Source organism: Cervus elaphus, chromosome 25 (assembly GCF_910594005.1).
Source record: "Cervus elaphus chromosome 25, mCerEla1.1, whole genome shotgun sequence".
Taxonomy (NCBI): Eukaryota; Metazoa; Chordata; class Mammalia; order Artiodactyla; family Cervidae; genus Cervus; species Cervus elaphus.
This window is the reverse complement of record NC_057839.1, coordinates 35,426,853-35,453,909: the sequence shown is the minus strand read 5'-3', so window position 1 is coordinate 35,453,909 and position 27,057 is coordinate 35,426,853. Positions and strand designations below refer to the sequence as shown.

At 38.3% G+C, this 27,057-nt stretch overlaps 2 protein-coding genes across 3 annotated transcripts in view; one reads left to right on the top strand and one right to left on the bottom strand.

Moving 5' to 3' along the window:
- Positions 1-365: 365 nt before the first annotated feature.
- PLCXD3 (phosphatidylinositol specific phospholipase C X domain containing 3) overlaps positions 366-27,057 on the bottom strand; it is a 190,267-nt gene continuing 163,575 nt past the window's right edge. For both annotated transcript variants that reach the window (XM_043887597.1, XM_043887596.1), the window contains exon 3: positions 366-7,240. In XM_043887597.1, coding sequence (XP_043743532.1) covers positions 7,087-7,240 — 154 coding nt within the window. In that variant the 3' untranslated portion in view covers positions 366-7,086. The remainder of the gene's footprint in view (positions 7,241-27,057) is intronic.
- On the top strand, positions 21,617-23,004 carry LOC122683769 (ATP-binding cassette sub-family E member 1-like). The gene has a single exon (XM_043887598.1). The coding sequence runs from the start codon at positions 21,765-21,767 to the stop codon at positions 22,659-22,661; it is 897 nt and encodes a 298-aa protein (XP_043743533.1). The 5' UTR covers positions 21,617-21,764; the 3' UTR covers positions 22,662-23,004.

The window sequence follows — 27,057 nt, the reverse complement described above, 5'->3', positions numbered from 1 at the left end:
GATATAATATGGCACCCATGCTTATGTACAGCATTCTGTACACGGTGTCAGGATGGTGTTTTATAATGCTAACATACTATATTCATCAGTACGGTATTGCTATAGTGATATTGGCTTCTGTGGCAATACCAGAAGCTAAAAGCATCAGACTTTGAAGATGCCTAACTTTGATGCAATGGAAGCAATCATGGCATTGCCTTTATTGGTGGAGGATATATAGTCTTTCACAGAGGAAATCCTAATATGGTGATTTATATTTTTTAAAAAGAATGACATTTTCTGTTGCTCTGAGTCATGTCTTATTTAAAAGGTCCACTTTGGGGCTGTAATAAAGCGCTGATGAATATGAAATAAAAAAATTAGGACAACTGGTATCAGGACTTTATTAGGCTTTTCACTGGATACAAAGAAACTTTTTTTAACATTAAGAACACAATCTTATCAAAAAAATTTCATTTGCTAAACAGAACTGTAGGCATGTATTTTCTTTACATCACATTTATTAAAGTATCAATGACCAGATCCTAAAAAGAGAAGGCACAGGTCTGTCTCCCGCTGGTGAATTTCTCGTGTCTAATGAAGGAAATGTCACCAGCTCTGCAAATTCCCATCCTTTAGACATGAAGTAAATCAACAGAAATGTGTGAAAGCAGGGCCATGAGATGGAAATGTTACATTAAGAGATCTGGATTTTCCTATCACTTATGTAAGTTTCAAGAGAGGAGGCAGCTACCCAAATGTCCTGAAACTCCAACCCCATTCAGGCCTTGCCAAGGAGTCACTGTTGGATTCAGAAATATTTGAAAACTCTATTTTAGGAATTCCAACACATTCTACACTTTGCAAATTTGTCTAGAAAATGGCCTTAGGTCTCATGGTTCTTACTCTGGGATGGGTTGGGTTTCCAATTTCTTAGAAAAAGTGTTGGTTGTGATAATCTGCTTTGATGAGTCTCTCTGGCAGGTATGGCTTCATTGTCAGGAACTACATTCCCACCTGCTGTCTCTTCCACCCAATCTCCTGAGTAGGCACAGACAAAGCTGTGTCCATACCTCAGACACTCCTCTCTTTCTCCAGCAGTCAAGAGAGTTCCTTTCTATGTCAAATTTTCTACAACTCCATAGATGACCAGGTCTAATCTGATAAAACTAATTTGTGCTAAGTTGTTAATAAGAAGAGTAATGGATTCATTTGTTACCTCTCTGAAAGAAAAAGATGACAAATTTTAAAAGCGGTCCTGGTATGAATTAGAAGGTGCTTCTCGCCAGGGGCATTTTTAATGGGTATGTTTAATGGGTATGGGTATGTTTCAGGTTGTCCCAATTATTGGGGAATGTTACATAAGGGATTAATTGTGGGGATAGAGACTTGGATCTCACAATAGACAAGTGAATGTGGCATTCATCTTATGAAATTTCTTGCCTGATTATTCTTCCTGTACTTCAGTTGGCCCTTCATAACACATTTCTGGGACTTGGCATGGGCCAATATTTTCCTTCATGAGGGGTATTAAGACTACTGATTTTTATGAGCTATCTTAACACAGGAGTGTGGAGAGAGGTAGGATGTTATCCCCTATAGGTAGCCCTACTGAAAAAGACAGTCAGGATTCATAGGGATTTAAGATTAGAAAAAAATGCAGACACACGCAATTAAATGTGAATTTCAGATAAACAATAGATAATTCTTAATATAAGTACATCTCATGAAATATTGGGAAATATTATACTAAAAATATTCATTTGTATCTGAAATTTGAATTTCACTGGGTGTCCAATATTCTTTCTAGCAACCTTAAATATGGGACAAAAATAATTGAAGATGGAGAAAAAGAAAAGAAGGTAGATTAATAACCTGTACCAAGATCCCAGACCTAAAGATTACAGAGTTTTGCTTTGAACATGACCACCAGTGCAGATCCTTAAATTAGTATTTGAATGCACTTAGGCAGATAGCAAAAATTCAGGAGTGTTGCTTCCTGCTTTTTTTCAAAGGGAGCCACATGGGTACCACCTAATGTTGATGGGTCTTTCATGACTCTCACAGAGCCAAGGCAGTTCATCTTACTTGAGAAGACTCCCCCCCTTTTTTTAAGTAATGGTTTGGAGAAACATTATTCTATGGAAAACTTGGGTTCCCTAAATATGGGTTCCATGTTTGGAAGAACAACTTTAGAAGTGCACTGGCTCTCTTGTGGATGGAAGTGAGTCTGAATTTAAGTTTTTTGCCCATTAATGAAGTTAATAAAATAATTGATGTTTGAAACTTAAAGAGCATTGGGTATCCCACAAGCTGCATTATTTGCTTATGGGAACTCAAATAAGTACTAAAGCACATTCCTCATGTGATTAAGAAAAGACCATTTCTAACAAAAACATAATCTCCTTTTAAATTTTAATCCCGAATTGCAACAGTAACAAAAATGTCAATGTATTAAGGCTGGTCATAATGTGCCCTTTTTCTTTAGGATAAGTTTGATTTTGTACAAGATATAGTACACTTACACACACACCACATACAAGCACATACTTCTGACTCATACAAATACACATTTAGAACTAATACCTATAAAAGAGTATCACAAATGAAATAAAAAGTGCACAATTTTCAATAGACTTAATCAACATGTTTTACAAATTCTACAGAACATTTTATCATTGTCATTGGGAAAACAAACAATTTAGAGCATTATTTAAAACTGTATGTAACACAGGAGCCACCAGTAAGTTATGGCAAATACAGCATTTACACCATTGTGTCACTGAAATCTAGTTGAAAAGACTAAAGTGCTATAACATAAAATACTTTTAAAAACCTTGTTTAGCATATCTTGAGGGACACTATGCATTATTTTCTATTAGCGATTCAGAAAGCAGCACTCTACCTGTGAAGCTCTGATCTGGAGAGCAACCAAAGGTCAGAAGTTTGTGTCGCTGGATCATTAAAATTGCAGAACTGAAAAACTCACAAAAACATGCATTTCCTGAGACGTCCAACTTTCCAGTCTGGAGTTCTAACAGAGGAGATCCTGAATGGGTAACATTGGCTAAAACATCTTATAACCTCAAAGAACTTAAAACAATATTAAGAAAAGATGTTAAGAGAAGATGTGCGTTTGCTTGTTTGTGATTTATTTTTAAGTTCATCTTCGATTCTCCAGCTTGAAGTGTTACTGACAACATAGACTATTACTGCTAGGCATTTCTTATTTATGACGGTCTTATTTTTCACTGGTTTCCTAGTGATTTTTCTCCTCTTAAATATTTAAATATTTGAATTATGTTTGTGTCTACTTTTGTAGGAGATATTGATTTTAAGAGTTAAAACTTCAACAGAATCAGTTGATTGATTAGAGTGGTTTCCACTTGAATAATGTGTGAGATGTTCATGCTGTGTGTGTGTGTGTTTATGTGTGTACACACATAGGTGCATACATACCAAACACTTCATGCTCTAATACATTCACTGTTAGGTGGTGCTCCATGAAAAGCAAGTTTTCCTAGTATGGCTGAAAGTGAATATTGAGGTCATCATATAGAGTATATCCTAAGGCTTTTAAAAGATGCCTCCTCATTCTCTGCATTCATATGACTGTGTAGTAATAGGGAGACCTAAAGGATGAAATGGCAGGAGTCATCACCATATTGGGCCTTCAAAATTACAGACAGGAAAGCAAACCAAAAAATGATACTCTTTGCATATTTTCCCTCATCAGCCACTCACCCCTTTGATTTCCTGCTATAATTGGATAAAAGTTGGATTTTGTTTATTTGTTTTTTCTTCCTTGCAGGACTAGTGATGGAAAAGTCTTAAGAACTAAGCAAAACAAAATGTGCACCAAGATGTATCTCCTACCAGTTGGGTGTTTCTTTGTAGCCCTTATGCTTAGATGCTCTGGAAACACAATGTCTATCTAAGACAAAGGAGCTTAGGCTGATGGTAAACGCTAATCACATACCACTAGTCCTCACCCCCACCTCTTTATTTAAGGCCCACAGCCTGCTCCCCAAGTGTGTTCCAGAGCAGGGCCAATGGACAGAAGACAGCCAAAGCCATCTTCTCTGCATTCTTCTTGCAAAGGAATCCCTTCTAGTGAACTTTTCCTCTAGCTGGAGGACCCGGGGTTCACATCTGCCTGTTCCCTCCTTTAGAAATTAAGGCAAGTCCATGTACTCCCAGTGCCTGCTACATATATACTGTATATCCATATGGAAACCAAACATTGGTTTGGAAATATCACTTGTCAAACAAGGTCTCTATGTGCAGATTATTAATAGCAATTAAATGCTTTCTCCAGTTGAAAAACTGCACAATTAATCTAATGCTTCAGCATGTTAATTTTTTTTTCCAGCACCCAAATGACAAATATGACAAAGCTAATTCTAAGCGAATGTTATAGGAAAGCATCTAAGTTCAAGAAAATACAACATAGTTACCTCTATATTTTACTCATTTTTCATTAATATGTTGAAAGATCTATTTTCTCATACATTTATAAGTCAAATCCTTGTGTAAGTTTGTAAGTTTGCTTGGCTAAAGGTCCTCCTGAGGGATGAATAATGAATAGTCAGAGAAAACCTGCCCAAAAAACAACTTCACAGGACATTAATTCCAATAAGCTATAGTCCTTATAAAAGGAATCATATTCCATTGCACGTAAAGAGCAGGTAAAAGATATAGAAAGACAATAAAACTGCAAGGAGAGAGGAAGCGGAAAGAAAACTATATTTGTAGATAATATTATCTATTCGTACAAAAATATTTGAATATAATCAGCTACTCTACTTTCAAAGTTCTCGTCAACTCTTTTTCATACATTGTTAAGGGTTTTGGTCTTAAAACTAAAGTATTTAATATCATCAAAGTTTTCACTTGAAAAGAATTGTCACTGTGTCCGTGACTATGTGTGTTTGTGTGTATTTGTATGTGTTCACCTGCAAGGAGTAGGTACAGATTGGTTTATTTTGTTTGTTGATACAAATTCACACAACTGGAATGGAGAATATATCTGTTGCGTGTATATATGCACACTACTTGGTCAACAAAACACAGCTGTATACTTTTCATAAATGTTCTCTTCAGTCTAAACAATTTCTCTCCCTTCCCCACAGTGGTTAATAAATACTATTTTCTGACAGTGAGTACTTAAAATCTTTTAATCAACTCTTGATTATTTATAATTTTAATGTACATAAACTAGGAGTCAAATCCCTTACCTAAGACTCAGAGATTAAACCACATGTTGTATGTTTAAATTAATTAAAAACTGAGAGCATGCTTTTATTTCTCTATGGTCCCACTTTACATGGATTATGTCGTTTTCCCCCAGGAAACTATTGAGGTGTGGTTATTTCTAAACATGAAGATAAAATAATTCAGAATTTTACAAATTTCAGCAAATCTTATAGATTTTTATAAATGCCTCAAAATAGTCCTGTGAGGCATATAGGAAAGGGTTATTGTGCTCTTTTAAGGTTATTCAGAGCTGTCAAATATCGCAAAGACACCGAGGGGGAAGCAATGCTTAAAGTTGTATTGCAGTTTTCTTCCTCATACATGTGGACTATCACATGGTAGAAGGCAGAAACTTTCTGTGAAACTTTGACCTCTGCCTCAAAATTAACCCTGGCGTGAGATGGACGGAACCCAAAAGTGATTTTCAAAATCTGTTCAAATCACATGTACTTAAGAATCTCCTGAAGATGCTTCATGGATCCTTGAGAGGTCACAGTCGTAGTTTCAAAGACATTGTTCTCATTCATTCTGTTACCCTTCCTTCTTCCTCAACTTTAATTTAAAAAACTCAAATTGAAGCTTCTCAGAATATGTTCCTTAAAATTTGGGATGTAGAATGACATGTTGGGAAATCTTAATTTGGTAGCAAAGCTTGCACAACCTTTCACTTCTTTCTTTCTTTTCTTATTTTAATTTTTTTAGTCAAATTAATTGTTAGAAGAACTTTTGTAAGTGTCTTTTCAGAGTTTTCTGGTCCTATTTTTTTAGTTAAAATTTTTTTCTTTTATAATTTTACTTTTATTTACTTTTTCATGGAAAGTCATTTTATTTTAAATATAGTGGTATGTACATGTCAATCCCAAACTCCCAATCTATCTCTCCTGTCCCCCACCCTTTCCCCTGTAACCATAAAGTTGATCTCTTAGTCTGTGTACCTTTTTCTGCTTTTTTAAGTTCATTTGTATCTTTTTTTAAATTCCACATATAAGATATATAAAATGTTATTTGTCTTTCTCTTTCTTATTTTACTCAGTATGATCATCTCAAGGTCCAACAGAGTTTTTTGATTTTAACACACATAATTTTTCATGTACTGGGCATTCAAGACAATATTTAAGACATTTCTGAATTAAAATGACATCCATCTCCTCACCACCTCCATTTTTCAATATGGAGTTGGCACTAATTGTTCTTCCATAAAAGTTTTTTTATTCTATATTTATAGCTGCCTTCAATAGGAATACTGTGAAACACTATTGTTTTTAGATGACACAAAATTTACTGATTATGGCCTCCAATATTACTGATGCAGGGAAATCGATTTGATGCATATTATCTATGACCAAAAGTTAGCAAGATTGCAGACTACAGAATATTATACCAAATCCTACAAAACAAGTAAATTTCAGTACAACAATGTAATACACATTATGCTGGGCATTCAATTACTTTTAAGTCCCATACAGCATCAGATTAAAAAGAGCGAGCGAGAGAGGGAGCAGAAAGTTTCATTTGGAGGAAAGTGTAGGAGCCCTAAGTTGAAATCAGAAACACAATCAAGTAAACACCCATAAGTTACAAAGACTAATTCTGAAAAACAAAATTTACTAGTCTTTTTTAAATCCCTAATACTAGAAGTAGGTTTTGCTTATCAAATGGGAAATGAAATATTTATAGTAATGAAGAATATGATAATAATCACTGAAGAATTGGTTTCCCCCTTTCCCACCCACTTTCAGCCCTTATCCCTTCAGAAACTCAGTGGAATAGGAAGATCAGAGTGTTTATAGATAATACATCTAATACAGTGAATCTTCTCCTTCTTATTCACTGATACTCCAAACAGTACCATCAAGTGTTGGCTTCCCCTTCATCAAAGACATAGTTGAGCTTTATGACAGTGCTGATGAAATCACCAAGTTCTACAAAGTCGGCAGTGACAATATTGATGCCACTCTCTCCTGGCTTCTGTGTGCGGACCCACTGCATCATGGCAGGAAGAGCTCTGAGAAAGGAAAGAAAAAGAGATGTTACAGAAGGAAAGATGTTATTTTTCAAGCTTGCAATCCCCAGGACTTCCTTCAGTTTTCTAATTTACTAAAATAAATGCCCCAATTGCAGATACATAATGGAGAAAAAAACAAAAACAAATGGACGATGGTAAATTCTTAACCTCTGTGACTCTGCAGGAGAAATACAGTTATCCTTGGAGGGTGGCTTAGATGGTAAAGAGTCTGCCTGCAATGCAGGAGACATGGATTCACTCCCTGGGTCAGAAAGATCCTCTGGAGGAGAAAATGGCTACCCACTCCAGGATTCTTGCTGGAGAATTCCATGGACAGAGGAGCCTGGTGGGCTACAGTCCATGGGATCGCAAAGCGTTGGACAAGACTGAGAGACAACACTTTGGAATCCACGAGGGATTGGATTCAGGAATTCCCACAGATACCAAAGTCTGTGAAAGCTCTTTCACAGTGTCTTACATAAAATGAAGTTGTAAAGTCAGTCCTTTTTATCCATGGTTTCTGCATTCATGAATTCAACCAACCCAGGATTGATTTTTGTGGATATGGAACCCAAGCATATGGAGGGCTGACTGTAGTCACTATATCAGTCAATATTGGACTCCATCTTTGGAGATCTCAGATGCCATGAGAATTTATAGTGAAATTTCTCCACTAAGAAAGCAACAATCTTGCACTCATTTTCTAATCTGGTATGGTGTGATTGCAAACCCTGGAGAGCTATGGGTTAGTGAGGTCAGGGATGAGTACATGCACTTAGCAAACATTTATTACAAACCCACTATTTTTCAGGAAATGTGCTAGATTTTATAAATAGACATACTAGTGAAACTCCCTGCATTTAAAGAGTGCATAGTGTGGTGGCGGACCAATGGACAAGAAAGACAATTTTAATATAGTACAATCAGGGCTCATCCTTGAAACTTATTTACTGATCACCTCTTCTATTCCAGACACCGCTGAAGGCACTTGGAAAACTTGAGTGAGCATAGCAGATAAAAATATCCACCTGTGAGGAGCTCACAGTCTAATAAGGAAAGACAAACAATGAATAATAATCATCAATTAATTACATCATTTGATAGGAAGGAAGAAGTGCTATTAAAATGCAGCAAAAAAGGGAAGATTTGAAGTGTGCAGATAGAGAGGAGTGAGGCAGATTACAACTTAAAATAGGGTGCTTACACAAGTGCATTGACAAGGGGCTATTTGTGCAAGGGTTTGAAGGAGACAAGGCAGTTAGTCACGTATATAGCCAGGGAAAACATTTCAGCTGCTGCCATAGCATTACATAGATAGCATGCCTAAACTTTGTAAAAGAAAGAGGAGACCATTAAAAGATGAAGTTAGAGGAATTACGGCACTGTAGGCTATTACAAGGGTTCTGAGTGTTACTTTGAGTGGAAAGGGGAGTCTTTGGAAGATCTTGAGCAGAATAGTGTTGTGATCTGACTTAATTATAAAAGATGATTCATTACCACGAGAGCACAGTGGAGAGTCACCTAGCCTCGTTTGAAAAATCAGGGAAAACTTTTCAGAGGAGCACTCCCTGAATGTTGAGAGATTAGGAAGACTTAGATGGGAGAAGGGGGGAATGGGGGATGGAGGATGATGTGGTATATTTTCAGACAGAGAAAATAACATTTCTACATTCATTAACAGAGGTATGGTGTGCTTAGGAGTAGGGTATTTGGACAGACAGATCCAGCTATTAATAAGGATGCAATATCCTATGATAGCACATTGAAGAGAAACCACTATGGCTTAAGCAGGCAGGAAGGGAGGCTGAGAAAGGGATAAATGAACCGAGGTCTTAGAGATGGCAGTGCAATAACAATGAAAGAGTGAGGAAGTCCATGTGGATGTCAAATTCCTGGATGGGATGGAGAGAGAAGGAAAGATAAAAAGGTATGAGTGGAGAGATCATGATGAAATTAAGAATCTCAAAGAAGCTATAAAATTTAAGGAAGCCTCAAAGTGCTGGAGAAATAAGAAGGGACCAGAAGACAGAAGGTTTTCAGAATGTAAATCAACCTAAAGCTGTCAACCAGGGAAATAATATGCTTAGATTTGTGATTCAGAGAGTGTGGTTTGCCTTCAGTGTGAACAAATGAAGAGAAAAAGGCAAGACTAGGATCAGAACTAACAACCAGAGAGCTGTGGAAGGAATCTAGACCAGAGATAATAGGAACTTACATTTCAGGGGCCACAATAAATATATTTGAAAGGAACTACGGAGCGCCGAAGAATTGATGCTTTTGAACTGTGGTGTTGGAGAAGACTCTGCAGAGTCCCTTGGACTGCAAGGAGATCCAACCAGTCCATCCTAAAGGAGATCAGTCCTGGGTGTTCATTGGAAGGACTGATGCTGAAGCTGAAACTCCAATACTTTGGCCACATCATGCAAAGAGTTGACTCATTGGAAAAGACCCTGATGCTGGGAGGGATTGGGGGCAGGAGGAGAAGGGGATGACAGAGGATGACATGACTGGATGGCATCACTGACTTGATGGACATGAGTTTGGGTAAACTCCGGGAGTTGGTTATGGACAGGGAGGCCTGGCATGCTGTGATTCATGGGGTCGCAAGGAGTCGGACATGACTGAGCGACTGAACTGAACTGAACCGAAGGAGAAAAGGTGGCACTAGTGGTAAAGAACTCACCTGCCAAGGCAGGAGACACAAGAGATGAGGGTTTGATCCCTGGGTGAGGAAGATCCCCTGGAGGGGGAAATGGAAACCCACTCCAGTACTCTTGCCTGGAGCATCCCATGGACAGAGGAGCCCGGTGGTCTATAGTCCATGGGGTTGCAAAGAGTTGAACATGACTGAAGCGACTGAACACACACACACACAAGGAGATAAAAGGACAACATCTGACTGGTGTGGGATTAGATATGATGGAGATGAAGAAAGAGGCCATGGATGATGCCTAGATTTCTAGCAGTATTCTGGCAGGTGAGTATCATCTACTGATTTTGGAAGGATAGGACTGAAGGCTTCCCAGTGGATGTACTAAGTTCAGTCTGAGACCTGTTGATTCTGAGGTGACTTCGGGACATATGATTGAGATTTTAATTGATTAAGTACAGGTCTAATATTCAGGACATAGAGCTGGTCAAGGGCTATCACATAAAAAGAAAAGAGCTATGAGAGTGGATAAAATTACCTGGGAAGATTGTATAGAGAAGGATGAGAAGAGAAAATCTGAATATCAGCTACATGGGCAGAAAAGTTGATTCAATTAAAAAAGGGAGAATTAGGTGTAGAAGTGGGATGAAAATCAGGAGCATATAGTATCATGAAATCAGAAGAAAAGAAAGTCATGCTTTTTTTGGTTTGTGAGGTTGAAGTACAGAATGTAATACAGTGCCTTTATCCAGATCTCATAAAGCACATCTAGCCAAACTTGACCCATCTAGGCAAAACTGAAATAACTGCCTTGGGGTCCATTAATCCTGAGGGTAGTACCTTAAAAATTCTGATCCATGTTTTCCAGCATTTACCTTTGTTTGTTAGATACAGATAGAGGAGAACCCAAAAAGTGCTTCTAAAAGAGGATAGCATGGATCTAAAAGACCCATTGCCATCAGAAAATAGACTGGCAGGTGGAGGAATTTGGTCTTCATAGCCACAGTTTCTGAAGGGAATTCTATCTTGAATTAAAAAAACTGTGGATCCCTAGAGCACAGACACAGGGGCATTCAAGTTCATCAGAGAGACAGATGCCATGGCAGTGTGTGTGCAGCCACTGGGGTTTGAATTCCATTACTTTCTCTTCTGGGCTTGCTCGGACAGATGGCATTATCTCTGTTGTGAACACAGTATCACCTTGGCATTTCAGAAAAAGCAGACACTCTTTGGAAAAAGTATCAAACCAGCTCATTTCCTGGGAAGATGGTTGCTTAGCAGATACACACACCTTGAGAGGTGAGAGGTTGGTAGAAGAGTGATGCTGAGGCTGGGGCTGATTCTGTATTAGCTTTAACCAAGTAGCTCGTTTGCCAGATCCCTAGGGTACTAGGTTATGGAAGGTTCCTGAGCAACAAAATTCCCATCTGAGAACCATGACCATCATGAAAACAGAAACTCAGATGCCTGCTACTACTCTAAGATTGATATTCCTGGGCCTGAATTTAGAACAACTAATTGTTATCCCCATGGAGAGATGTTAGGATTGTTCTTCTCTGTTTCACTATAAAATAGATTACTTTGAGGATTGATGAAATATCATTTTGGAATAGCTTGTAGTCCTCAGGTGAAATGAGTTTTACATTTAAAATGCCATTTCTCTGAGTCATGGAAATATTTTTCTTTTTCTCTTCAAATATACTTTTCTCAAGTCAATATGATACCAAAAACAAAATAAGCAATAATGCCAAATTAAATCTCAAATACTCAGATGGACTTAAGTAGAATTATATTAAACAAAAAGACTCAGTGTTCTAGATTAGAACAAACAAATGCTGTTGAAATTACAATAATTATTTAGAGGGGCATTTCTTAAACTTTTAAAATTTTTTTCCTACCATGGAACCTTTTACCTTTATTCTTTTTCTTTTTTTCATTTATTTTTATTAGTTGGAAGCTAATTACTTTACAATATTGTAGTGGGTTTTGTCATACATTGACATGAATCAGCCATGGAGTTACATGTATTCCCCATCCCGATCCCCCCTCCCACCTCCCTCTCTACCCAATCCCTCTGGGTCTTCCCAGTGGCCATGGAACCTTTTAAGATATTTTCCTTCCTCACTCTCTTTCTCAATAAAGTTTTAATACCACAGATAGACTTTAAATATGTTTATATATTGTTTGTATATTCCTGTGCTTTTTACATAAAAAGAGCACATTTTTTATTTGCCCTCCTGAGAATCAATTCTTATATTAGATAAATAAATTGAAAAGCCTACTCTAGTGGTAATAAAATATTGTCTCAATGCAATAATTTTCACTGTATAAGACAAATTGGTTAACAAAGACCTATTGTATAGTACAGGGAACTCTGCTCAATACTCATTAATAGTCTAAATGGGAAAAGAATTTGCAAAAGAATAGATACATGTATATGTATGGGCTTCCCAGGTGGCACTAGTGGTAAAAAAAAACCCATCTGTCAATGCAGGAGACATATAAAAGACAGGGGTTTGACCCCGGGGTCAGGAAGATCCCCTGCATGGCAGCCCACTGCAGTATTCTTGCCCAGAGAATCCCGTGGACAGAGGAGCCCAACAGGCTACAGTCCATACGGTAGCAAAGAGTCAGACATGACTAAAGAGACTTAGCACACAAATGTATAACTGAATCACTTTGCTGCTGCACACCCAAAACTGACAAAACATTGTTAATCAACTATACTCCAATATAAAGTTTAAAAAAATAATTAAAGAAAAAACAAACTGGTTAAACTTTAATGTTTTAAAATCACCCATTCATTTATTTGGAATTCCCTGATAGCTCATTTGGTAAAGAATCCGCCTGTAATGCAGGAGACCCGGGCTCGATCCCTGGGTCAGGAAGATCCCCTGGAGAAAGGAAAGGCTACCCACTTCAGTATTCTTGGGCTTCCCTTGTGGTTCAGCTGGTAAAGAATTTGCCTGCAGTGCAGGAGACCTGGGTTCGATCCCTGGGTTGGGAAGATCCCCTGGAGAAAGGAAAGGTACCTCCTCCAGTATTCTGGCCTGGAGAATTCCATGTCCTGTATAGTCCCTGGGGTCTCAAAGGGTCGATTATGACTGAGCCACTTTCACTTTCATTCATTCATTCAACAAAGATATATTGTACCTACGGAAGACAGTGTTCTAGGTATAGCTCCTTAGAGCATTTTGGGGTTTGAACCTTCCTCACCTCTCTCTAAGAAAACATTGCTGTAGTCCTGCCCCCACCCTCGTTTTCTGTGACTTTTCTACACTACAGTCACAATAACCTTTCTCAGAACGGAGTGCATTATTCTTCTACATGAACAACTGCAGTCTCCTCTCATCTAGAAGGTACACCCAGTTTTGAATCAGTCAGGATGAGTCTCTGCAGCCTCCCTCACACACTAACCACACACACAGCTCTCTTCAGCCTCTGGGCTAATTTGTTCTCTGGTAATACTGAAATTCTTGTGTGTTCTCCCAAACACATCCTGTGGTTTCACACCTCAGTTTTTTTTCCAAGACTTCTCTCTATATGAAATACCATTCCTTCTTCAGTACCCTTCCTGGTCTAACTTTCACTTGCCCTTCAAGACTTGGCTGAGGCAGTATTTCCATCCTTTCAGTTCAAATCTGGGTGAAGAGCTCTCTTCTTGATGCTTTATACTCCTCAAGCACAGTCTGTAACTACACATTGCGCATGGTGTTCAGATTTTCCACTTCCATGCCTATTTCTATCAGTGCTTGCACCCTTTCCAAAAAAAAAAAAAAAAAATCATATCGTAGTCATCAATAGATCCCCTGTACTTATCACAATCCCTGGAACCCAAAAGGAAAATAGCACATTTATTGAACTCAGATATTGAGCCAGAAATCCTGGTCCCAGCTGTCTCAAAGTCCAACAAGCAAAGTAGATGTGAATCAATCGTGATAATACAATATGGCGCAACAGACATGGGCATAGGAGCCTATGGGAGCATGTAGGTAAAATAATTTATTTCACTTGGGAGAAATTTAAGGAATGCATCACAAAATAGGTGACATGTTGAGGTTGGTCAAGACTCTTTAGATAAAGAAGTCAAGTATTTCAAGAAAAAGGAACAGCACATCCAGTCGAACATGGACTGTAGAGTAGATCACCAGAACTTACTTGTGTAACTCCAACTTTGTACATTTTAATCATTACTTCTTCATTTCTCCATCTCTCCAGCTCCTGGTAAACACCATTCTATTCTCTGCTTCTATGAAACTGACTATTTTTTGATTCCACATAGAAATGAGATTATACAATATTTATTTTTTCTGTGTCTGGCTTATTTCACTTAGCATAATGCCCTCCTAACAAAACAGTACTATATCCTAAAATTTTCTAAGAAGGTAGATTCTATGTTAAGTACTCTTACCACACATATACATAAAAAATAATAAAAATAATAAAGGGTGCAGGAGGAAATTTTGAGAGGGGATGGGTATGTTTATGGCCTTAATGGTGATGGTTTCATGGGTATACATGAGTTTGGTATCTCCAAACTCATCGAGTTATATACATTAACTATGTATACCAGTTTTATCATCTATCAGACCTCAATAAAGTGTTTTTTTTTAAAGTATATGGGTATGAAAGAGATGGCACGATTAAGAAGGATGAGGTGACCAGAGAGTATGTGCCGTGGTGTGGGGACACTAGAGCGGGTGACTGGAGAAGGGGAGGAACAAGAAGCTGTTTGGGCCAGATTGTTAGGGGCCCCCTTTGACCTGTGGAGACAGAGCTTCCCCTTACAAGCTCTCAGGTTTGTTCTTGATTTCATCCAAAGAAGAGTTCTTTGATTTTCTCATGCAAAGAATCTAATATTGATCCCATAGTAAGTCTACTGCCTAATGACACTGAAACTAGTATTCAAGACCTTAGGGAGTTTCCTTAGGAAGTTCTCAGATTGCTATGAGATTTTAAAAAGCCCTCATTCATTCATTCATTCATTTATTCACATTAGCACCACCATTAGAACCAAAAAGGTGCTAGCAGAAATTTGAATAGCATTCACTAGTATTATGAATGAAAATATTTCTTAGTGCAATTATGCAGCCTGAAGAGATGACTAAATTCTCTTTGAATCTGTATGTTAATACTTTAGTATCTATTTATGGAATAGTCTCTTTTGGTCTCCTATAGTCACATAGAAAAATGTGACTATGCAGATATTGCAGTGCTGTCTTTTAAATGCCTCTCTTTTTCTTAATCTCTCATTTTCATTAGATTCTGGACTCATACTGTGGATTTACACTGTTTATTCACAAGACCTCCCTGAAAACCAGGAGAATCACATCGCTTCAAGATAAATAAAAACATAAATAAAATCGTAGTCCTAGTGTTAAACACAGAGCCAGACTGTTTCTGCTCAAGTCTCAGCATCAGCATTAATTATGAGCAAGTTGATTAACACTCTAAGCCTCAGTTTTACCATCTATCAAATGGGCATATTAATGAGGATTGAAGTAGTTAGTGCATATAAAGTGCTTAGATGAAGGCCTAGCTCTCTCTAAGTGGCAATGTATTGAACGTTCATTGAATTACAACCAAGGCAATGCTCTGCTCCAGAGTCTCAAAGAAGGACGTCAGCAGGGAATTCTGAGAGCAGCATTCAGCCACAGTACAGGGGGATGTAAAAATGAGCTTATGGGATTTTTTTTCCCCAACATTCACCATTTTCTAACAGTGATAGAAAGCAGGTGGGGGAGATGTCCTGGTGTAAAAGGGCAAGACTGGTGATGAGACTTGAGGGAAGTATCCTTGGAAGTGCTTTCTTTGGGGCACACAGTTATAGGAAAAAAACCAAGTACACTTTCCCCATCATAGATTCTAATTTAGGTTAGTAAAAGAACAGATTCAGCGCCAGAATTTGGTACAGGAAGCCTCACGGCTCTTCTCCGGAATATGGAGCTCTCCTTTGGAAAGGCATCTTCAAACAGATTGCAGGCTCCTTAAAAACAGGCAAGTCTACAGGAATCTGAAACCTTCCTCCAAGGAAGCAATGGGCGGGCAGCGATGTGGGAGCCGGAGGTCTTCTGATGTGCTGGCTTTGAGAACCGATTTTGAAATGACTTAAAGGAAAAAATAAAGAAATTGGAGGTGCTAAGTTCAGCAACCCTCGATGTGCTGACCTTGACTTACTAATTCATGGGAGCTTCCTTTTTAGGGTGCTTCCATCACTTCTTTTAGCACAAAGATAAAAATTCTTAACTGGCCTATTGGCTCTGAACAATGGCCAGCTGCTCCTGTGGTTTCATTTCTGTCACTCTTCCCCCCACTGAAATCTAGACACATACTCAGCCTTGCTTATCTTGACCAGACTAATTTTCCCCAGGGAATTTTATAAATGCTGTTTGATTGTTGTTAGTTTGCTATTTTCTTTTTTGTTTTTTCACCAAGAATACCTTCTTTCCTGCCTCTTCACTTGCCTCACTCACTCCTTCTTCTGGAGATAGTTTAAATGTCACTGCTTCAAAGCACTAGACAAAATTGTAATTATATTTATGTGTTTGATCAATACCTCTCTCCAATTAGACAGCAATGACTTTGAGGGCAAAGATTTTCTGTTTTCTTACTGTTGTAGCCCAAGTGCTTAGCATAGCACCTGGCATAGACTAAGTACCCAATAAATACATATTGAATAAATAGGTCTTATTTTTAGAAATATCTTTCAAAGGATAAAGTTTATTAGAATTAAACTTAATTAATCAGATTTATGTACTATCAATTTATTATTAAATTATTAGTTTTAATTTCTTGTCATTTAATTAGATTTAAATTTGTTAGGGATCCATGTCAAATTCATATTCAAGTGTGTGCGTGTGTGTGTATGTATGTGTGTACACAGTATTTTTACAACAAATGCATTTTATATATACTACTCCTGTAAATTCTCTAAACTTCTGTATTTTGTGATTATGAATGAACAATTGTGGATAATAAAACACATGCATCTTTCAGTGAATTTTATTTGAATATATTTAATTTTCAATGAAATGTTTCTTTTGTTGAAATGAATAGAATCTCTGAATTAAATTATTAATTTTTACAGAAAGTAAAGGAAATGGCAACCCATTCCAGTATTCTTGCCTGGAGAATTTCATGGACAGAGGAGTTTGGATGGCTACCTGCCATGGGGTTGAAAAGAGTCAGACACAACTGAGTGACTAACACACACATTCCATTTTTACAGAACTCTCTGATGCCCTTGGAAATAAAGATTACAATGAAAATGTCAGAGCCTTGTTACTGCCTTTCCCAAACCCAGCCTCTGTTGAGAAATGGAGGCCTCCCTGATCTGCAAAATTTAAAATAATGACCACAGGTCTTTCCTCCTCTGGGCAACTGAGTCACCCAGGAGCAACTAATTAAAATCAAGTCGGACATATTTTAAAATGTGATTTCTTGTCAGTCTGGCCACTTCTAAAAGCTTAGAAATTTCACTTGAAAATGTAAAGAGAAAGATGAAACAAAAATAAACTCTTTCGCCCAAAGGTTGGCATTTCATGCACTGAATCATACAACGATAAAAGGCAAGGCCTTTGCATCTGTAGGTTTAAATCCCAGAAAGGGCTTCAAAACAACCTCAGGTAGACATTTCATGCAAAGACGGGAACAACAAAGGACAGAACCAGTACAGACCTAACAGAAGCAGAAGATAATAAGAAGAGATGGCAAGAATACACCGAAGAACTATACAGAAAAGATTTTAATGACCCAGATAACCACAATGGTGTGATCACTCACCTAGAATCAGGAACCCTGGAGTGCGAAGTCAAGTGGGCCTTAGGAAGCATCACTACAAACAAAGCTAATGGACATGATGGAATTCCAGCTGAGCTATTTCAAATCCTAAAAGATGATGCTGTGAAAGTGCTGCACTCAATATGCCAGCAAATTTGGAAAACTCCATAGTGGCCACAGGACTGGAAAAGGTCCGTTTTCATTCCAATCCCAAAGAAAGGCAACACCAAAGAATGTTCAAACTCCTGCACAATTGCACTCATCTCATTTGCTAGCAAAGTAATGTTCACAATTCTCCAAGAGAAGCTTCACCAGTACGTGAACTGAAAACTTCCAGATGTTCAAGCTGGATTTAGAAAAGGCAGAGATCAAACTGTCAATATCTGTTGGATCATTGAAAAAGTAAGAGAGTTCCAGAAAAACATCTACTTCTGCATTATTGACTATGCCAAAGCCTTTGACTATGTGGATCACAACAAACTGGAAAATTCTTGAAGAGATGGGAATACCAGACCACCATACCTCAATCCTGAGAAATCTGTATGCAGGTCAAGAAACAACAGTTAGAACTGGATGTGGAACAAGAGACTGGTTCCAAATTGGGAAAGGAGAATGTCCAGGCTGTAGATTGTCACCCTGTTTATTTAACTTCTGTGCAGATTTCCTGGGTCAGAAAGATCCCCTGGAAAAGGAAATGGCAACCCATTCCAGTACTTTTGCCTGGAAAATGTTACGGACAGAGGAGTCTGATAGGCTACAGTCCATGGGGTCACAAAGAGTCAGATACAACTGAGCGACTGAACTGAACTGAGACAGACAGCTGTGTCTCAGAGATGGTAACCTGCGTGAAGGACACATTAGCTGCTATCACACCAGGACAATCGGAGGACTGAGTGACCCTCGCCTTCACCCTAAACATCCAAGCTGCTTCCAGTTTTCAAAGGGACGGATTCCAAGTCCTCAGGAAGACAGGGGAACCATCTCCCTTCCCTCCCTTGCCTGGAAGCTTGTTAGTTTAATTTGGTTTTATGTTTGTTTAACAAAAAGTAATGCAGTCAAATCAAAGCAAAAGACGCCATCCGATTCCTTTGATGATGGCAACTGGAGCCCTTTTTTCACTGTGGCAAGGAAGAAAACTGTTAAAAACCCATTTTCAATTAAAATAAGATCATATAAACTGCAAGAAGAAGGGCGTTTAGAGTTCCTAAAGTGTGCTGTGTCCTCAGGCGCATCGTTCACTCCAGCCCCTGTTTCAAAAGGAGTCATAAACCAGAAAAATGAATGTGAGCATGGCCAGCCCTCAATGGAGCCCCAGCTGCCAGGGGAATATTCTGTCTGCTGATTTTCTAAGGGAGGGAAGGAAGAAAGCAAGCTTTGTACACTCTAAACAAAGAGTCCCTTCAGTATATTGACAAGATTTAGATTGCCAGAAGGCAGACAGTGGGTTTTCTTTCAAGGGTAGCATCTCAATATAATGAAGACTTCTGTGCAGGATCAAGTGTTCTCACCTCACAGACTCTTCCTGGAAACCACATAACCCCTCACTCAGTGCCAGTGCTTGGGGAATTCGGGGACTCAAAGCTCAGAAGCGATTTACTTTATTCAAAGTTTACAGTTTCTATTTATTGGCACCCGCCTGTCCTTTCTCCCCTTTGGAAAGATTTCCATTTGCAAAAAAAAAAAAAGCTGCAGCTGAATTTGTGCAGAAAAGAAGTTTTAGCATTTCTGATTTTGCCTGGAACAAATACATCAAGGACTATCTAGGTTTATCCCTTCACTCTCAACTGTTCCCATCTTGGGATTCCAGGATCTTGGGATAGCAGAGATAGTAATGCCAAAAGCCATGAAAGAAATTGGTCAGCCATGAACTGTGGTCACACACATTCACTGAAATGTTGCCCTTTACTATTGGCAGAATCATTTTATCAATTCAGATTTACTATTGACTATTTGTGGTTTATTGGAAGTTCTAATGGAATTCTGTATGCTTTTAATTTTAACAATGGAGACATGTTATTAGTTATAAAATATACATTTATTAAGAGAAGCTGGTCTCTGTGAGGGGAAATGGTATGCAAGATTATTTTCTAAAATTGAAGTGCAGTTGATGTATAATATTATATAAGTTACAGGTGTACAATATAGTGATTCACAGTTTTTAAAGGTTATACTCCATTTATGGTGGTGGTTTAGTCACTAAGTCATTTCCAACTCTTGCGACCCCCTGGACTGTAGCCCTCCAGGCTTCTCTGCCCATGGGATTTCCCAAGTAAGAATACTGGATTCAGTTTCCATTTCCTTCTCCAGGGAACCTTCCCAACCCAGGGGTCAAACCCACATCTCCTTCATTGCAGGTGGATTCTTTATCAGCTGAGCCACCAGAGAAGCCCATCCTCCATTTATAGTTATTGTTAAACAATGGCCACATTCCCCGTGTTGTACAATATATCCCTGTAGCTTATATTATACATAGTAGTTTGTACTTCTTACTCTCCTACCTCTATATTGCTTTTCTCCCCTTACTTCTCCCCACTGGCAGCCACTAGTTTACTCTCTATATCTGTGAGTCTGCTTCTTTCTTATTATATCCAGTAACTTGTTGTGTTTTTTAGATTCTGTATATGAATGAAATCATACAGTGTTTGTCTTTCTTTGTTTTATTTACCTCACTTAGCACAATACTCTCCAAGTCCATCCATGTTGTTGCAAATGGCAAAAATTGCATTCTTTTTCATAGCTGAGTAGTATTTAATTCCATCAAAAAGGACAGAAATGGAAAGGACCTAACAGAAGCAGAAGAGATTAACAAGAGGTGGCAAAAATACATAGAAGAATTATACAAAAAAGGCCTTAATAACCTGGATAACCATGATGATGTGGTCATTCACTTAGATCCAGACATCCTGGAGTCTGAAGTCAAGTGGACCTTAGGCAGCATTACTATGAACCAAGCTAGTGGAGGTGATGGAATTCCAGTTGAGCTATTTCAAATCCTAAAAGATTATGCTGTGAAAGTGCTACACTCAATATGCCAGCACATTTGGAAAATTCAGCAGTGGCCACAGAACTGGAAAATGTCAGTTTTCATTCCAATCTCAAAGAAAGGCAATGCCAAAGAATGTTCAAACTATTATACAATTGCACCCACTTCACATGCTAGCAAGGTAATTCTCAAAATCCTTCAAGCTAGGCTTCAACAGTACATGAACTGAGATCTTCCAGATGTTCAAGCTGGATTTAGAAAAGGCAGAGGAACCAGAGATCAAATTGCCAACATTCATTGGATCATAGAAAAAGCAAGATTATTCCAGATAAACATCTACTTCTGCTTCATTGATGATGCTAAAGCCTTTGACTGTGTGAATCACAACAAACTGTGGAAAATTCTTCAAGAGATGGGAATACCAGACCCCCTTACTTGCCTCCTGAGAAAGCGGTGTGAAAATCAAGAAGCAATAGTTAGAACTGGATGTGGAACAATAAACTTGTTCAAAATTGGGAAAGGAGTATATCAAGGCTGAATATTATCACCCTGCTTATTTAACTTCTATGTAGAGTATATCACGAAAAATGCTGGGCTGGAAGACTCACAGGCTGGAATCAAGATTGCCAGGAGAAATATCAGCAACCTCAGGTTTGCAGATGATACGACTCTAATGGCAGAAAGTGAAGAGGGACTAGGGAACCTCTTGATGAGGGTGAGAGGGGCGAGAGAAAAAGCTAGCTTGAAACTCAACATTCTAAAAATGAAGATCATGCCATCCAGTTGCATCACTTCATGGCAAATAGAAGGGGGAAAAGTGGAAGTAGTGACAGATTTTCTTTTCTTGGGCTCCAAAATCACTGCAGAGGGCCACTGCAGCCATGAAATTAAAAGATGCTTGTTCCTTGGAAGGAAAGCAATGATAAACTTAGACTGTATAATGAAAAGTAGAGACATCCAAGCAGCGTTTAAAGGCTGCTATTACTATACGATCTCTAATAAATCCAGACAGATATATCATTGTGGTGGAGCATGATCTAAGTGTATTAGACTATCTCTCTGACTTCATCTGCTGTTTATATGGCGTACCTAGTGCTTATGGTGTTGTCACTATGCCTTTTAGTGTAAGAGAAGGCATAAACATTTTTTTGGATGGCTACGTTCCAACAGAAAACTTGAGATTCAGAGATGCATCACTTGTTTTTAAAGTGGCTGAGACAGCAAATGAAGAAGAAGTTAAAAAGATGTGTATGTATAAATACCCTGGAATGAAGAAAAAGGGAGAGTTTGAGTTAGCGATTGTAGCTGGAGAGTTTACAGATTCTGAAATCATGGTGATGTTGGGGGAAAATGGTACTGGTAAAACGAAATTTATCAGAATGCTTGCTGGAAGGCTTAAACCTGATGAAGGAGGGGAAGTTCCAGTTCTAAACGTCAGTTATAAGCCACAGAAAATCAGTCCCAAATCAACCGGAAGTGTTCGCCAGCTACTGCATGAAAAGATCAGAGATGCTTACACTCATCCACAGTTTGTGACTGATGTAATGAAACCTCTGCAAATTGAAAACATCATCAATCAAGAGGTGCAGACATTATCTGGTGGTGAACTGCAGCGAGTAGCATTAGCTCTTTGTTTGGGAAAACCTGCTGATGTCTATTTAATTGATGAACCATCCGCATATTTGGATTCCGAGCAAAGACTGATGGCTGCTCGAGTTGTCAAACATTTCATACTCCATGCTAAGAAGACAGCCTTTGTTGTGGAACATGACTTCTTCATGGCCACCTATCTAGCAGATCGAGTCATTGTTTTTGATGGTATTCCATCCAAGAACACAGTTGCAAACGGTCCTCAAACCCTTTTGGCTGGCATGAATAAATTTTTGTCTCAGCTTGAAACTACATTCAGAAGAGACCCAAACAACTATAGGTCAAGAATAAACAAACTCAATTCAATTAAGGATGTAGAACAAAAGAAGAGTGGAAACTACTTTTTCTTGGATGATTAAAGTGAATCTGAGAATATTGATAAGCCATTTATTAAGAGAAACATATATTGGAATTTTTGTCATATAAAATTTAAATCAGGTTTTATACACCACATGCTCTAGAGCTTGAAGTATAATTTACTTACTGTAACATCAAAAGCCAGTTGTGTTGTAAATGGTAGTCTGAATACAGAAAATGCCACTTTTCTGATCTTGATGATAGAACCCTTTTTGTGCATAACATTGTAAAATGAAGACATTTCAAGCATACAAATTACCTCCAGGTTTCCATAATGTATAGAAAGATTTTCAGTAGGTTTACTATATATTCATGTACTAAATGCTGAGCAGTGTTGCCCCTTTTAAAACTATAAAACACTGATGAAAGAAATCAAAGAGGACACAAACAGATGGAGAAACATACCGTGTTCATGGATTGGAAGAATCAATATTGTCAAGATGGCTATTCTACCCAAAGCAATCTATAGATGCAATGCAATCCCTATCAAGCTACCAACGGTATTTTTCACAGAACTAGAACAAAGAATTTCACAATTTGTATGGAAATACAAAAAACCTCGAATAGCCAAAGTAATCTTGAGAAAGAAGAATGGAACTGGAGGAATCAACCTGCCTGACTTCAGACTATACTACAAAGCCACAGTCATCAAGACAGTATGGTACTGGCACAAAGACAGAAATATAAATCAATGGAACAGAATAGAAAGCCCAGAGATAAATCCACGAACCTATGGACACCTTATCTTTGACAAAGGAGGTAAGGATATACAATGGAAAAAAGATAACCTCTTTAACAAGTGGTGCTGGGATAACTGGTCAACCACTTGTAAAAGAATGAAACTAGAACACTTTCTAACACCATACACAAAAATAAACTCAAAATGGATTAAAGATCTAAATGTAAGACCAGAAACTATAAAACTCCTAGAGGAGAACATAGGCAAAACACTCTCCGACATAAATCACAGCAAGATCCTCTATGACCCACCTCCCAGAATATTGGAAATAAAAGCAAAACTAAACAAATGGGACCTAATGAAACTTAAAAGCTTTTGCACTACAAAGGAAACTATAAGCAAGGTGAAAAGACAGCCCTCAGATTGGGAGAAAATAACAGCAAATGAAGAAACAGACAAAGGATTAATCTCAAAAATATACAAGCAACTCTTGAAGCTCAATTCCAGAAAAATAAATGACCCAATCAAAAAATGGGCCAAAGAACTAAACAGACATTTCTCCAAAGAAGACATACAGATGGATAACAAACACATGAAAAGATGCCCAACATCACTCATTATCAGAGAAATGCAAATCAAAACCACAATGAGGTACCATTACACGCCAGTCAGGATGGCTGCTATCCAAAAGTCTACAAGCAATAAATGCTGGAGAGGCTGTGGAGAAAAGGGAACCCTCTTACACTGTTGGTGGGAATGCAAACTAGTACAGCTACTATGGAAAACAGTGTGGAGATTTCTTAAAAAACTGGAAATAGAACTGCCATATGACCCAGCAATCCCACTTCTGGGCATACACACTGAGGAAACCAGATCTGAAAGAGACATGTGCACCCCAATGTTCATCGCAGCACTGTTTATAATAGCCAGGACATGGAAGCAACCTAGATGCCCATCAGCAGATGAATGGATAAGGAAGCTGTGGTACATATACACCATGGAATATTACTCAGCCATTAAAATGAATTCATTTGAATCAGTTCTAATGAAATGGATGAAACTGGAGCCCATTATACAGAGTGAAGTAAGCCAGAAAGATAAAGAACATTACAGCATACTAACACATATATATGGAATTTAGAAAGATGGTAACGATAACCCTATATGCAAAACAGAAAAAGAGACACAGAAGTACAGAACAGACTTTTGAACTCTGTGGGAGAAGGTGAGGGTGGGATGTTTCGAAAGAACAGCATGTATATTATCTATGGTGAAACAGATCACCAGCCCAGGTGGGATGCATGAGACAAGTGCTCGGGCCTGGTGCACTGGGATGACCCAGAGGAATCGGGTGGAGAGGGAGGTGGGAGGGGGGATCGGGATGGGGAATATGTGTAAATCTATGGCTGATTCATATCAATGTATGACAAAACCCACTGGAAAAAAAATAAGTAAAGGAGAGAAAAAAAATAAAAATAAAAATAGAAAAAAAAAAAAAAGAAAAGTAGAGACATCACTTTGCCAACAAAGGTCTGTCTCATCAAAGATATGGTTTTTCCAGTAGTTGTGTATGGACATGAGAACTGGACATAAAGAAGGCTGAGTGCCAAAGAATTGATGCTTTTGAATTGTGGTGCTGTAGAAGACTCTTGAGAGTTCTTTGGACTGCATGGAGATCAAACTAGTCAATTCTAAAGGAAACTCAATCCTGAATATTCACTGGAAGGATCGATGCTGAAGCTGAATATCCAATACTTCGGCCACCTGAAAGAAAATGCTGACTCACTAGAAAAGACCCTGATGCTGTGAAAGACTGAGGGCAGAAGGAGAAGGGGTTGACAGATGATGAGATAGTTGGATGCCATCACTGACTCAATGGACTTGAGTTTTAGCAAACTCTGGGAGATAGTGAAGGACAGGGAAACCTGGCTTGCTGCAGTCGATGGGGTCACAATGAGTTGGACAAGATTTAGGGACTGAACAACAACAATGACATATTCCATTGAATATACACCACATTTCTTTATCTCTCCATCTGTATAGAGTCCTGGAAACTATTGGTCTTCATTATGTTCATATATTCCCTCTCAGTTTTAATAAATTTTATTGGGTACCAGTCATGTGGCATTTGTTGAGGTGGGTACAGGGATGAATCCAACATGGTCCTTGCCTTAATTATGGGACTAATTTTGGAAATACCTGAATTGTTATGAATAGAAATTGCTTAATTGCTCTGAATAGACTTGCATGAAAACATTGGACAATAATGTCCATGTAGCCTCTTTCAGCCTCACGAACTGGCTGCTGGCCTGTTTCTTAGCACACTTTCCAATTCCAAATGGAAATATTCTATGGAATCTTATAAATTCATAAGGCTAAGTAAAGACTACTCTCTAAGGATTCATAAGTTAAGTGAGTATTTATCAAACTTTGATGAATGGCCTATAATCAATACAGTGGCAGTAGAAAGAATAAGAGCTTTAGAATTAGAGCCTTGTTTGAGTTACTAATAATATGTGACCTTAAGAAAGGCTGTGTAATCTCCTGATGCTCACTTTCTTCACTGCAAATGGGGATAAAAATGGTATGTAAATTATAGGATTTTCACAAAAATAAAACAAAACAACACAAGATGGATAGGTGGTAGAAATTAGAGGTTAAGAGGGAGGACTTTGAAGAAGACTGAGTTCATATCCTGACACTCTCACTTCCATTTGTGTAACTTTAGTCAAGTCACTTAAACTTTTCTAGCTTCAGCTTTCTCATTTGTGAAAGGGAATAAAAAGAGTAAATTAAGTGAAAGTATTAGTCACTTAGTCGTGTCTGACTCTTTGTGACCCTGTTTTCTTTGTAGCCGCCAGGTTCCTCTGTCCATGGGATTTTCCAGGTAAGAATACTGGAGTGGGTTGCCATTTCCTTCTCCAAGAAGAGTAAATTAATGTGGAGGTTAAATAGAATAAGATTTAAAAAAATAATATAATACTTGAGATATAAGAACTCAATAAATGATGGCTGTTACTCCATTCTTAGTGTTCATGCTTGAATTAACTAGTACATTGTAGACGGTAAATAAAAGTTAGCAAACTTCATTTTTCCTACTTTTAGATTATTGAAGGCAAATGACTGGAAAAGTTGCTCTGTGCATAGATGTGTAGTTCCTGCTGTGAAGAGTTGCCCACATCCTCCTTTTCGGACTGAGAGTACTCATCTCAACAAGCGCTAGGAATGTTGTTTACTATCAGCTCTTAGCCTGAAAATTGCCTTCTGCTAAAGAGCTAATCATACTAGTCAAGATCACACACCACTCAAGGTCGTACACCTTCTCTGGGGACAACCAGCATCTAATGACTGATCTTTGGGAAGGGTGCAATATAAACACTTGCCTTAAGTCAAGACAACTCAGAAGGTTCATCCCAGCTCCAGAGCTTCCTATAGACTTGGCTGAGACCTTGTGGTAACTGTATCAAAGCCCAGCTCTCCATCTACTCAATCCTCTTCCCTTCACTTGCCCATAGGCATGGATTCCAAGGGAACTCCAGAATAAAAGTGCATACAAATCTCAGAGAACTAGGGTCTATTTCTTGGGAAATTTAATCTCTAAGTCTACAATTTAGGTGGCAAGAAATTCTGCAATCAGTAGACTTTCACCCAAATAACAATCAGGGGTAGACTTTGGTAACCTTAAGGAGAGAATAAGAGCTTTAGAATTAGAGCCTTAG

What these genes read in the sequence shown, in the direction of transcription:
- LOC122683769 (XM_043887598.1), top strand. Translation starts at nt 21,765, where the DNA reads ATGCCTTTTAGTGTAAGAGAAGGCATAAACATTTTTTTGGATGGCTAC.